Source organism: Mchenga conophoros, linkage group LG6, assembly GCF_057382185.1.
Source record: "Mchenga conophoros isolate Kocher_MC1m ecotype Shallow Benthic linkage group LG6, M_conophoros_male_GT1.1, whole genome shotgun sequence".
NCBI lineage: Eukaryota > Metazoa > Chordata > Actinopteri > Cichliformes > Cichlidae > Mchenga > Mchenga conophoros.
The window spans coordinates 14,972,101-14,985,739 of record NC_140531.1 but is presented as its reverse complement, the minus strand read 5'-3'; the positions used below and the strand labels follow the sequence as shown (position 1 = coordinate 14,985,739).

The 13,639-nt window shown below is 40.8% G+C and overlaps 1 protein-coding gene across 3 annotated transcripts in view; it reads right to left on the bottom strand.

Moving 5' to 3' along the window:
* The window catches only part of LOC146572335 (protein kinase C beta type-like), a 49,919-nt gene that overhangs the window by 8,896 nt on the left and 27,384 nt on the right, over positions 1–13,639 (bottom strand). For all 3 annotated transcript variants that reach the window (XR_014892693.1, XM_085276377.1, XM_085276376.1), the window contains exons 3-16: positions 11,072–11,154; positions 9,863–9,974; positions 6,710–6,838; positions 6,186–6,342; positions 5,736–5,870; positions 5,497–5,593; positions 5,238–5,381; positions 4,962–5,135; positions 4,679–4,770; positions 1,329–1,391; positions 1,089–1,227; positions 917–997; positions 700–807; positions 93–233 (exon numbers count right to left, since the gene is read on the bottom strand). Coding sequence is in view for 2 of the 3 variants with exons in the window: in XM_085276377.1 (XP_085132503.1) it covers positions 93–233; positions 700–807; positions 917–997; positions 1,089–1,227; positions 1,329–1,391; positions 4,679–4,770; positions 4,962–5,135; positions 5,238–5,381; positions 5,497–5,593; positions 5,736–5,870; positions 6,186–6,342; positions 6,710–6,838; positions 9,863–9,974; positions 11,072–11,154 (1,655 nt within the window). In the remaining variant the exon portion in view is untranslated. The remainder of the gene's footprint in view (positions 1–92; positions 234–699; positions 808–916; positions 998–1,088; positions 1,228–1,328; positions 1,392–4,678; positions 4,771–4,961; positions 5,136–5,237; positions 5,382–5,496; positions 5,594–5,735; positions 5,871–6,185; positions 6,343–6,709; positions 6,839–9,862; positions 9,975–11,071; positions 11,155–13,639) is intronic.

Genomic DNA, 13,639 nt, shown 5'->3' with positions numbered 1-13,639 from the left:
ATTTTCTTAACTACTGTGCAAAGATTTCTAAGGCATTTAGTGAAGGCTGATAAAGTGAACAGCTGAAGTGAGTCAGCGTGTCATATACTCACAGCTTTCGGTTTGAAAGGTGGCTGGACTTCCTTATTCTCCAGTTTTTCCCAGTCTATGTAGCGGAAGAAGGCGTGCTCCTTGATGTCTCTCTCACCTTCTGGGCCGCAGCCCAGACGCTTAGCCGGGTGTTTGGTCATCAGCTAGAGATTACACAAAGACATACAATGCAAGATGAGTCGTATTCGTTTAGTCTTTTTAAAACGTACCCATAATCAATCTGTAGCATGTATGCATTACATAAAGGCAGCATTTTTAAATTAAAAACAGCAATGCAAAGTCATTATGTCATGCAAAATATTATTAATGAGATGAAAAACAGTGATCTTTATTAATGTGTACTGTAACTATTTAACGCATTAGTAAACAAATAAAAAGATATCACAGATGAGGAGGTGTGGAGGGCAAATAAACAAGTACAATCATCGTTTGCTGCCACGAGCTGTTAAGAGGCAGTTCAGCCTCACTGCTGGAGGGTGCGCACTAACACGCAGCAGCCTTTATAATATGACGAACCCTCCAGTGCTCAGAGTGAAAAACAAGCAGAGGTTTCAGGGGCCACATTAGGAGTTACCCTGCATGTATGCGCATACAAGCATGTTTTCTTACCCCCTTGCAGATAGCAACTGCTTCTTTGGACATGGATTTAGGGTATGAGACGTGATGCTCCATGATGGACTGGAAAAGCTCATCTTCATCTTCACCATCGAAAGGCGGCTAGAGAGGCACAAATGCAGACCCTTTTTTTAGTTGTTGTTTTGGTAAAATAATAACAATAATAATAATAATAATAATTTAAGAGGGTAAGCAGTAGATGAATACAAACCTGTCCAGCAAGCATTTCATAAAGCAGGACTCCAAAAGCCCACCAGTCCACAGACTTCCCATAAGGCTGATAGGCTATGATCTGCAAGAGAAAGAATAGGGTTGCAATCAATGTCTGAAAGATTAAAATAAACCAATCGACAACTAGACAGTGGCTAACCCGTAAAACACACCTCTGGAGCGATGTAGTCTGGAGTTCCACAAAAAGTCTTTGTGGTAATGCCATCAAGCATGTTTTCTTTACACATTCCAAAATCTGCAATCTTTATATGGCCCTCAGAGTCCAGCATCACATTGTCCAGCTTCAGATCCCTGCAAAAACATCCAAACGCACAGATGTTACTCACATCTGTAAACTAAAAGGGACCGGAAACTACACGCGAGTAGCCGAGCTGATTCAAAAACCATCTCACCGATACACAATGCCCTTGGAATGAAGGAAGAACAGGCCGATGGCAATCTCAGCAGCATAGAACCTAAAACAGAGGCAAACATCCGTCTTTAACTGAAAGGTGCGTTTGGTGATGCTCTGATATCTCCTATTGAAGCCCTTCAGAGAGGTTAAAGTGTGCCTCATGCATTTTCATTTTTTTAAGCACCACGAATGACAAAAACATCAACATTTGTAAGTATAACGCACAAAATGCATAAAAAGTTCATTTTATAACAGTTTTGGCTGCCACTTTAAGTAATGTATAACCTTTCTGAGCTGCAGAGCTTTTACTGCAAAGGAACTCGTCTCTCCTCATACACGGATCTGCGCAAGTGTTAAAACAGGAAGTACCTGTTAACCTGTCATCTGGTAAAGGTTTATCTTGACCTTTGTCTTCAACAAAGATGCCAGCATTATGTGAAGACCAGCTGCTGAGTGCATGAATGTAAATACAGACAGTTAAGGATTATGTGACAACAGTGGCAGAAAAAGGTAGGTGCTGCTTCATCCCTGTAGCTAACACCGGAGCTATGTTAGCAAAGCTTTGAGGTGGAATACACAGTTTAACTCGCCATCTGTTTAAACATTTCCTATTAAGGGCATGTTTTGATTGTGCTTGTGTAAACACCATGTGTGTAGATACAGGCTGAGAAATAGCTCTGTTAACTTGCATTATGTAATGTCATGCTAATTAGCCACGTGCACATATTGCTTACGTTAATGAGCCAAGTGGAGCGGCGGTAGTTAGTCCCTAAGATTCCCTGAGCTGTTATGTTTATTGGGCACATATTACACTTTTCATTTTTTTCCTCAATCATGCAGTACGGGAAATAAAATGAAACTACCATAAAAATAAAGACTGTTCATTTCTTTTATAAGTGAACAAGGGGGGTCCAATTTCTTTTTTCTCCAGCTATATATGAAGATAAAATGGCAATTTTTTATCTCACTCAATGTAAGTCAAAAGCTCTTCTTTCAGACTAAACACTGAGTCAATGAGAACAGATATGTTTAATGAGGTCATCACAGGAACACAGCTGTTCAAACATTCTGTTTGCAAGATGGAGCCAATCAAAGTGTGGCTGACTTAATGGAAGGAAGAGGGGAGCCAAGACTGCTCGTTTGAGACAGTGAATTAACTGACGAGCTGCACCAAGATCCAGTAATGTATAAAAAAGGATTATTTTGGAATTGTGAATATGCAAAGTTATCTTAGTCCTGAAGTGCGATTTGGAGATCTGGAGTATTGTTGCATCACTTATAAGCAGTGTTGGGACTAACGCGTTATTAAGTAACGCGTTACAGTAACTACGTTATTATTGTGGTAAGAGCACAGTAACTAGTTATTATGCCAAAACCGGGAACGCGTTACTCGTTACTGGGATTTAGATAGGCTCGTTATTCGTTACTTCCTGTGGTGGCTATCGCGGAGCTTCCACAGATTCAATAACATTAGCAAGTGGTGGAGGCCAGCAGGTGGATGAAGGAAAAGGGAGGCAAGAGGAGAGACCCGAAGTGGCCGCTGGTCTGTGAGTGTCAGTTGAACTGAACTTCAGGTAAGAAGTTATGACCTGCAGTCCATCTGGGTCAGATATGAACCAAGTTTAGGTGGAGTTTATTTTTGTTATGCTGAATTTTTCGTACTGCGTGCTAGCTAGCATGACGGAGTTTCTATACAGCTGGGTGGGTGCTATGTTACTGATGTTGAACTTTATTTTGTTCATAAGGTTAATTATTAGAGTTGCCAACCGTCCTGTAAAAAACGGAATCGTCTCGTATTCAGAGAAAATATTACGCGTTTCTTATTGAGGTGAAAAGGAACAGTTTGTCCCGGACTTCAGCTACAATGAAAAAGACACAAAGCTGGAGTTATTCTGTGTTTACGCTGCACAGCTGCCTCTTCTTCTCTCATCCTCTCCCCCTCCCTCTCCTGTTTCTACTTCAATCATGAAACTGATCAATGATCAGCTGATCGGCTTTTCTCTCTTGTTTATTTATCGCTCACTTTGCGCCAGAAAGAGGAAACCAGCGGATGTCGCGCTAAACAACAGCAGCACGTTTAAGCTTGATCAGCTGTTGTTAGAATTTATTTAATATTAATTTCTAGTATCAGCTGATGTTTGCTGGAGCCACAGCTGTAAAAGCTGCTGGTCATGATATCGGTTTGGTTATGTGGTGAGAGGGAAACATGAAGATGAAACCAGGAGATGTCCTTACTGAATCATCAGAGCTGTGATGGAGAAACAGGTTTACCTTTTAGGTCACATGAGTGAGTTGAAGGGAAGTTATGAACTGTTTCTGAGAGACAAATAACACCAGGATCCTTTTCTAAGTAGCTGACAGCTGGTAACTGTGCAGGGGCGGATCTAGTAAAGTGTTGCCAGGGGTCCATGTAGGGCATTAAAAGGGAGAGGGGGGCACAAGGAAATACTTTCTTATTCTCATTTAAAATGTCTCACTTTTAAAAAAATAATTATCTGAGTCTTACAACAAACGATTGATAGATTGATACATATATACCATCAGAACAGTGTACATCACTGTCACAACAGTGTTTATTTTCATTCAAAGGCTTTATGATTTTTCCTATAATGGTGGGCCGGCCTCTAGTCAAAATGCCCGGGACGATTTTTTTGTCCCAGTCCAGCCCTGTATGCAGCTCATCTGCAGTCTGGTGTTACCTACATCTTCCTATTCAGAAGGCAGAATTTCCGAGTTCTGAGTACAATCGAAAGCACCACGACTGCAGTTTTTGTGTTGGATGTAAAAAGCAGGCTAGGATAGAATCAGGCGTGGGATTTCTCTCGTGGAAATGTGCACATTATTTTTTCCTTTCTATTGGTAGGTGGCACAGTGCACTTGTGGCAAGTAAGCAAGCTAGAAGACTGGCAATCTTGCTGGGTATCCAGTTACGGAAGCAACACATTAACAAGAGAATTCTGAGTAAAACCAAAGTTACTTTCCCTAGTAACTAGTTACTCTGAAAGTAACGAGTAACTTGAAGTAACTGAGTTACTTTTGATAGAAGAAACTAGTAATGTAACTAAGTTACTAAGTTAAAGTAACTTACCCAACACTGCTTATAAGTAAGAAAGCAAGAACAGACGAGGAGAAGCAAAAACAAGATAATAATGGTGGCACATCAACTTTGATGTGAAACTAAACTTATTAGTTAAGGAAAGTCTGGATGCCAAATTCTGTTTTGTTAATCACCATTGAGTTTCTTAAGTGGGGGATTGTTTAAGAGCATCGAAATGCTTGATTCTCTTCTAGATTTGATCAAACTCACTGTCTGTGTGTGTGTGTGTGTGTGTGTGTGTGTGCACTCACACAGCATGAGGCTCCTTAAACTTGCCGACCTGTTGGATATGGTACATAAGGTCTCCTCCATTAATATACTCCATGACAAAATACAATCGGTCCTAGGAGCAATAAAGAAGAAGCAGGAGACCAGAAGAGAGGAATAAATTATTCAGAATCACAGTTTACTGACAGGCTGATAATTACACAGTTCAAATTTACACAGTAAACAGACCAAAGCAAACAAGCCATGGAAAGCACTCTGATAACATTATAAAAGATAAGAAGCTGGTCTTGCTTCAAGCTGTCTCACCATGGTTTGGAAGCATGAGTGCAGCTGAGTGAGGAAAGGTGGTTTTCCTGACAGGGCGAGGACTCTCTTCTCCACCATGGTGCACTCCACGTCATCATCTTGGATCACCACGTCTTTTTTCAGGATTTTGATGGCGTACAACTCATCTGTGCCTTTCCTCTCAGCCAGCATCACCTTTGAGGGAGTCAACCAAAGGAAATCAGTGAGTTTTAAAGAGATTTCATTCATGCCATGTTTACATCAGAAACATCACATTTCTACTGACGCGTGCCCCACCTTGCCGAAGCTGCCCTTGCCCAGAACCATGATGAAGTTGAAATCTGAGAGCTTGACGCGGTCCTGATTGCCGTTGCTGTCGTACTTGCACACCGAGGAGGAAGAAGAGGAGTCAGTGGGCTTCCCTGGACCCACTCTCGCTCTCTAGAGAGAGAATTAAAATGGGGAAGGGGGAAGAAGTAGTTTATTAGAGAACAAGAAATAGGCAAGAGCACAAATTAAACCAGTCGTCATTCTCGTCGATTTCTGTGAGTCTTACCTCAAACTTTTGCCGTAGCTCCTCATTACCGTCCTCTCCATCTGGCTGGACAGGAACATTAAAGTATTCTCCTTCCTCCTGGGACAGCATCTTAAACCTAAACCCCAGAATGAAAGCAGAGCATTGCCAGACAAAATCCAGGATTATCACCAGACTATGACAACAAAGCCTCCTAAACATTCACACCCCTCCACGTCCTGCCTGTATCATTTCTAGTTACACCTGTGTAATTTTCTCACCATCCATCTATCCCTTGTTTCTGTAGCTCTGAGATCCCAAAGGACAGTGATCCCATGAAGTCATTCCTGCTGGTCAAATCCCAGTCCCAGACCTCTACTGACAGACGGCGGTCCTTGTCAGTTTCTTTGAGGTTGCTAAAAGGAAAAAAATGGAGGACAGTGAAATGGAAGATAAAGTGCGTTCCTAATATAGCTAAAAATGAAAACCTGAGATCACAGTCCTCTCATCTCTCTCTGTACAAACTTAAAAACAATGCAGCAAATCACAGTTTTTCATACCTTTCCTACCCGAGAATAGCTCGAAAAACAACGAGCACAAACAGGAGGAGGAGAGAGGACTGGGTCACTTGCACGAGCTCCAGTTAGGTTTGCGCATATGCGACTCAAAATGAGGCCAAGTGAGTAACTTTAATCAAAAGGCAAGTTATGTTCAGCAAAAAGGTGTCTCACAAAGTGAAGGTCTCGTTCCACGTGGGGTTGAGGGAGCATTTGATGGTCTTTGTCTTCTGCTTGCTCTCACTCTTGGGATCGGGAATCAGCTTGAGCTTGACGTAGGGGTCTGACAGGCCGTTGGGATCCATAGGCACCAGGTTCTTAGCCTCTTTGACTGTGGGGGGGGTTGAGGACATAAATACAAATAAGTGCCAGAAGATCCCAGGATAAAACACACTTTTAGACTGTCCGCAATTTGTCCTTTCCCAAAGTGTTAGCGCAACCCATCCATGTCTAAAGCTTCAGCCTGCCCTAAATAACTCTGGCCACATTAGACAACACTTAACAACAGTTTAGTTTCTGTTCCATAATCAATCCACAGCTGTCTGAAAGGGAGCGCTGGCACGTGGGTGCATGTCCCAGTGGCAATGTGGGTCAATCGTTGGATCATTGATCAACTAATGGACTTTCCGGTTTTAGTCTTAGGCTGGCAGAGAGCTTTGAGATGCACTCAGTGCGCTCGTGTGTGTGGGAGCACTCACTGGTGACGGTGAGAGTGTCGTCAGTGATCTGCGCAGAGATGTGGATGCGTCCTCGCCTTTCCGTGTGATCCGTCCCGCACAGGCTCGGGACGTTGGCGACACATCGCTTGTGGATGTTCATCATACAGTCTGAACAGAGAGAGAGAGACAGGAAAATTGTGCAGGTTGGTTATGAATCACAATCATCACAGTCTGTCTAACATGTGACAGTCTGTGCCCTAAACCCCCCCAAAGTAATTACCGGAAGGCTTTCAGTGCCTTATTGCCAGATTAAAAGAGATTTAGGGCTGCACCCTAACAGACACAGGGGGCTTAAAAAATTAATCAAAAAAAACAAAGAGGTAAATTTGGAGACAGTTAGATAATAAGTAAAAACATGCTGGGTACTTAAAGTAATGAAAACTATTGAACTCTCAGATCCCGGACACCAGACCAAATATCACCCATACTCGTTAGGTCAGAGCAACCAGAGATGTGACCTCACCCAACCCCCAAAACCATCCTATAGTCCCTGACGTATGTAAATAAAAACAGATCCATCCATCAAATCCATAAATCCATACTTTATTCATAGTAGAACACAGAAAAACATCAAATGTACCATTTTAAGAAAAATATACTGGCTCATTATGAATTTGATAGGAGCAGCACTTCTCAATACAGGGGCATGTCTACCACTGTAGCAACAGCAAGTCTGCAAACATCTGAGATCAGAGGATTCTCCAAATCCTTTCAGTTGGTGAACTGGAGGGAGGCAAGTTTAGCACCTGGGCTCCTCTGCTATGGAGCTCTGTAATATGAGGTTTAGCATTGTCTTGGTGAAATATGCAGGGCCTCACCTGTAGAAGATGTCATCTGATGTTGCCTTTCTAGTTGTGCCAGCTGCCAAATTCCATAAACAGTAATGCACTCCAATACAATTAGAGATGCAGGCTTTTTGAACTGAGCACTGATGACAAGCCGGATGGTCTGCAGGATGTGGCGTCCACGTTTTCCAAAATAAATTTCAGACTTCGATTCGTCTGACCACAGAACAGTTTTCCACTTTCCTCAGTCCATTTTAAATGAACCTTGGCCCAGAGAAAATGCCTGAGGGCCGAAGAGCACCAACACTAAAGCTATGTGTTGTATATACAGGTTGGTCAGAACAGTTTAAAAATTTGTCTTCGGTAATAAAAGGCACAGCTAAACATTAAATCTGGACAGTGAGAGTAGAACACAGTTTAAGCAAAACTCATTATTTTACAGACTAGTAAGTGGGAAACAATTTGATCAATGCAAGAACACAGACAAGTTTAATAACCCATGGTCATTTCTCAGTACGTCCACTAGATGGCAGACATTTCTGATGTACCACATTTTGCTCCACTCTGTTGAATCAGTGGGTGGTGTTGAGGTTCTGAAGGTGGAGAGTGAGAAGTTAATCTCTTGCTCTCTGTAGGTTTTCTTTTCCAGTAACAATAATGTTTCTGTGACCGTGGATTTCAATGTATTATCTCCAACAGGCACTAAACACACCCATGAGAACCATTAATCCATTAACGAGTGTAAACCTTGAAGACTACTTGCGCTTGTCTGCCAACACTTACAGAAATAAGTCTCATCTTCTGTATGATAATTATACATTTACAATTAATGAACAACTCGAGTGTTTCTATGGATTAATAAATAACCAAACCCGCTTGTAAATTATGTCAAATAAGGTACTCTAGTATTTTCATGATGCAAAGTCAAAGCACAATGAGGAAACATCTGCCCACTAAATAATGCTGGCCTGAGTATAGCATTGCAGAGAGGTAACCTACTTCCTCTTCGTGCCAACACAAACAGTTTGTGACACAACTAAAGAAATGGAGGGGGGAAAATATTATGAGCAGCTTGATTATTGTGAAGTATTCATGCAAACTGCAGTCAGTGTTCAGCAGTGGAAGCTTTAACTTTAGCTGTAGCAATATGTGTGTCATTAATGCTGTAAAGCATTAACGACAGAGTGAAGCTTCTGTAGTAGTAAAACTGATCAGGACAGGAAAAGAACTGATAAATCTGATATCAGATCAGATATAATCTAACGAACATCAGTTTCAGCATAAACTTTTATTGTCAAATGAAAAGCTTCTAGATGACAGAAATGTTGATCTTTGCCCGAGTATCCTGTGCTGCACTCTATGCTGCAACAGCATTAGTTTTTTCGCCCGTGCTCATCTACATTGTGAAAAACTGAACACACTGAATTTGCCTTTTTTTTTTTACTACAGAAGTGAAGAAATCTCAAAAACCTGAAACTTGTGGCCAATTCCTCAAGTCTTCCTCTTTCTTTCTTTTTTTTACACCATCTCGTAAATGTGAGAAACAACCAGATTTCATTTTCTAAACGTAGTCTACTTCCATACAAGTATCGAATCACCCAATCACATGGCAGCAAGTCAGTGCTCTTAGGCATGCAGACATGGTCTACACGGTCTGCTTAAGTTCAAGCCAAAAATGAGGAAGAAACAAAATTTAAATGTTTCTCAATGAGGCAGGGTTGTTGGTGCAAAACTGACTGGTGTGAGTGTTTTAGAAACTGCTGATATGCTGGGATTTTCCCACATAGTCAAAAAAATGAGAAAAAATATCCAGTAAGCGGAAGTTGTCTGGGTGAAAATGCCTTGTTGAGCTCTGAGAGAATGGCCAGACTGCTTTGAGCTGAGAGGAAGGCAACAGTTACTCAAATCCCCACTTGTTACATTCAAGGTATACAGAAGAGCATCTCTGCAGAAGAGCCTCACATTGAAGCAGATTGGCTGCAGCAGCAGAAGACCACACCAGAGGACATTTATGAGTTAAGTACAGAAAACCACGGCTATAGCTAACACGGGTTCACCAAAATAAGACAAGAGAAAATCAGAAAATAAATGTTGTCTGGTCGGATGAGCCCTGATTTCTGCTGCGTTATTCAGATGCTCGGTAGATGAGCATCAATACTCTCATGTCATTATTGACCAGTATCTCTGAGAAATGTTTCCAGCACCTGTGCCACAAAGAATTAAGGCACCTATAAAGGGAAATGGGGGTCCATCTCAGTACTAGCAAGGTTTAAAAAGAGCGTAAAATGCAAGCTTCTAAAGCACAAGGCTTCCTTTCTGAAACACAGGCAGATATTCGTGTACTTACGGTCACATTTCATTCCCTGGTGTATCAGCCCGTACAGGAGGGAGCCACAGTGGTCACAGAAGGTGGGGCTTGAGTAAGTGTGGACCCTAAACTTGTGTTTACTACGAGGATCCTGTAAAGAGGAGACAGAAGATGCTTGAGTACAATTATATTCAAATAACTCAGACTGTTTCGGGTTGTTAAAAGATTTAAAGCTGCAAGGTTAGGTGTTCTCAGTTGTCCTGTTAGTCGCCATTTAAAGCCTGGACTCAGCTAAATTACAAGAAAAGGGGTTCTCAATTTCCTCTAACAGGTTCTTAATCATAATGTGTTTAATTTGCAAACCCACATGGATGCAAAAATAAAGTATATGGACAGCAGAACATTTCAGTCAGTGACTGATGATGAATCATTTTAAACCATGCGATATATCACGGCGCAAAAAAATCATATGATCTCCACTCCCCATGGCAGGGATTAGCCATAAGTAGATGACTTACAGTACTGATTTTCTCCAGAGTAAAGCCTTTAAATGTTTAAATATTTTACAGGAAAACAAAAGAACTAATGTGAGCATGAGAGACCAAGAGATAGAGATGGAAAACTGAGTGAATTTGGAGGATGCACAAAAATAGGTAACAACAGCACTGGTGATATAACAAAAACAAAGAGCGGAGTTTGAGATTAATAAACATCAGTGACATGAATTTAAAATTAATTCAAACCCACAAATGGTGTGTGTGTGTGTGTGTGTGTGTGTGTGTGTGTGCGTGCGTGCGTGAGTGAGTGAAAGAGAGTGAGATATTGGGTCATTAACCTGATGCAGCCAGCCAGCACATTCTCCTATACTGACGTGTCTGAATGTGATTTGTGGCTGACATGTCAGCAGGAGTAAGGCTAGGAGGTTAGGGCTGTGTGTGTGTGTGTGTGTGTGTGTGTGTGTGTGTGTTCAGGTTAAATATTTTTTAATGCATGAAGCGGTTCTGCTGTTGAATAATGGTTATTAATAAAATGAGCATGGTCAGCACTGGGTTTTGTTTTGCTAATGTGCTGTTTATTGAACACAAACACACACACACACACACACACACCTGTGCACGAACAGAGGTGTGTGTGTCTGACCTTTGCTTTCAGGTCTGACTAAAAATAAGGAGTAAAGGATCGAATAATCAAGCTGTGTAGATGTTTTATTCGTGCACAAGTGTGGGTGTTTACTTTCTTTATACTTACATCGGAGGCAGGTCCTTTGTCGGCCCCCGGACAGGAGAAGGTGACAAATTCATGACAGCGCTTATGGACCACAAAACAGCACACTGGGGAGAGGGAAAAAAAGTGAAAATCAGCTCGGGCTTCTTTGCGGTGCCAAATAAGGCGACACAATAACAACACTGAGATAAATCAATATGTCAATTATGTGGCATTAGTCACTGCAAAAAAAGCTCCTCGTATTTCAGCAGTTCACATGCATTTCTTTCTTGCTTCCAACATCTATAGTTAGTCTTTGCTTCAGTTTAGATGATTTTAAATTTAACCACAGCATGGTGGGAAGTCTAATAATCACGCCCAGTAACATTAAAGCTGCCACAGGAAACTTCCCATGTTAGAAGCTTCAAATGGCAGCAGGCAGTATAGCTGGTGATTTGACTGCTTGTTCCTGCTTGCTGCTTGAAATTATTCAGTGTAGCGACTGAAATAAACAGTTCATACTTGCATCCTTATATAGCACATGGCAGCTAGTAGGAAATAAATCCTGTTAGAGGGAAACTAGAAAGACAAAAAGTGCTTAAGATCTTCTGATCTTCACTCATTGCCGGGTAACGCAATACAAGAATTTGTGTCTTATTTAAAGATAATCATAGAACAAAATGTGAATTTTTGTAACAAAGCTGGTTATTTTCTCAGTCATTAAAATATCAGAAAGTACCCATCACAAACTTATAGTCAAACAAACAGTCCAACCCGACGACGTTTAGTTCACCATCTGAATCTTGTTGGCGGGAAAAGCAGAAATACTTTGTTACTGTACAGCATGCTTATTTAAATGAACACCCCAACATTATACTATTTAAGACTGTGGCTCAGTTGAACACCCTATTAGTCTTAAATAGACCAAAAAAAAAGAGAGCTATCAATTAACATCCAGAAGCTGGTTGAGTTGGGAGCAAATGACGAGGAACACAGACAAAAATGTCATTTTAAACATCGGTTTACAAGAACAAATCTCTCCTTCAGTTTATGTTATAAAGTTATGGATAGGGATGTCACCAGAACTGGGACTGATGGTACCTTTAGATTTCAAAACACTGAAAGCATTTTAAAATTAAAGCTGGTATATGCACCGAGTAGGATTGTCCACAAAATCTGCACTAACTTATAATAGAAATTACCATCAGATTAAATATTCACTTGCAGCAGAACTGGTACCAACAGTACTGTCATCACCTCAGCCAGCTGACACTAGCAGCTGAACTGCTGTTGAAGCATCTTCAGACATCCCGATCTGTGAGGTCAAGAAAGCTCAAGTATTAAACAGCTATTAATATTAACTGCTAGTATTAATAGCTGCATTAGCCGTCTGTTATCATTTTGTTACGGATAACACAATTATTTGTGTCCAAAGTGAGTTACATTTCTCTTAAAGTACCAGACTGAAGCAACAAAAAGTCTACCAGCAGCTAGACAGAAACGGTGGCAGCCTACCTTAATAAATCTATCTGATCAGCAACGAAATATGGGGTCAAGTTACCAGAAGCACAGGAAATAAACAGGGCTGAAAGTCAATACATTTAATCCAACCAATATTGTTTTATCTTTATTTATCCTTTGTCATTCTTTCCATGTGTTATTGTATCCGTAAAATGGTATTGAGTTTGAAATTCTAGCATTGTGACGACCTTCTTGCTCCTCTTGGGGGTTGGAGTGGGATGGGAATTTTTGTTGGGTAGATTTGGAAGTGGAAGTGAGCAATTTTGAGGTATCTGCAGTTTATCTGAATATTTACTTTTCTGACCGCTTTTGACTTTAACACAAACATCTCTGCTTTCTACTACTTGGATTTTCAAAATAAGATCCTTCATTTATAACGTGTTTGTGGGAAGTTGTTTCATGTCACTGCACATCTTCCCTAAAGCAGGCCAATTTCAACCTAAAGATAAGGAATAATAGCACAATGTGCTTATTGCTGATGTAAAAGAAGTCAAGTTGAGGAGGCAAAAAAAAAAACAAAAACAACCCAGAGTAAAGAAGCTAAAGTTAAAGGACGAGCTAGAAAAAAATATCCCTGAAAGAGCTGCTTTTCATTTTTATACTTTAAGTTCGTTTCAGCACCTGTGCTTTTTCACTTTTATTCAGTTAAAGAAGTTCAGTCAGTACTTAAAACTCTATCAATATCTTTTAAAATAACTATTAGTGTATCTACTCGAGAGAAAAATGTCTGCCAATTTACCAACTCTGCAGCGCTGGGAATATCTACATTTGCTCTGGACCTAGCTGCTCAAATTTGTTTCGTTTTGTTTTTTCAGTTTGAATTTAGTTATTTGCTTATTAAAAAAACTATTCTCAAGTTAATTTTTGTGTTCTATATTTGGTATCCCTGTTGGTACAATATCGCCACAAATATGAGTGACAGCGAGTCAACACACGCTCATATCCATTCAGTTCAGTTCTATGTTGTTTCGTTGACTTCGTCATTTGCCAGCAGAAGCTAGCAGCAGTGCAAATGAAACAGAGGAGGCAGCAGAGGGAGGTATTGCATGTTGCCACATCAGTAGTTATTGTTAGTCTACTAGTGCTCAAAGT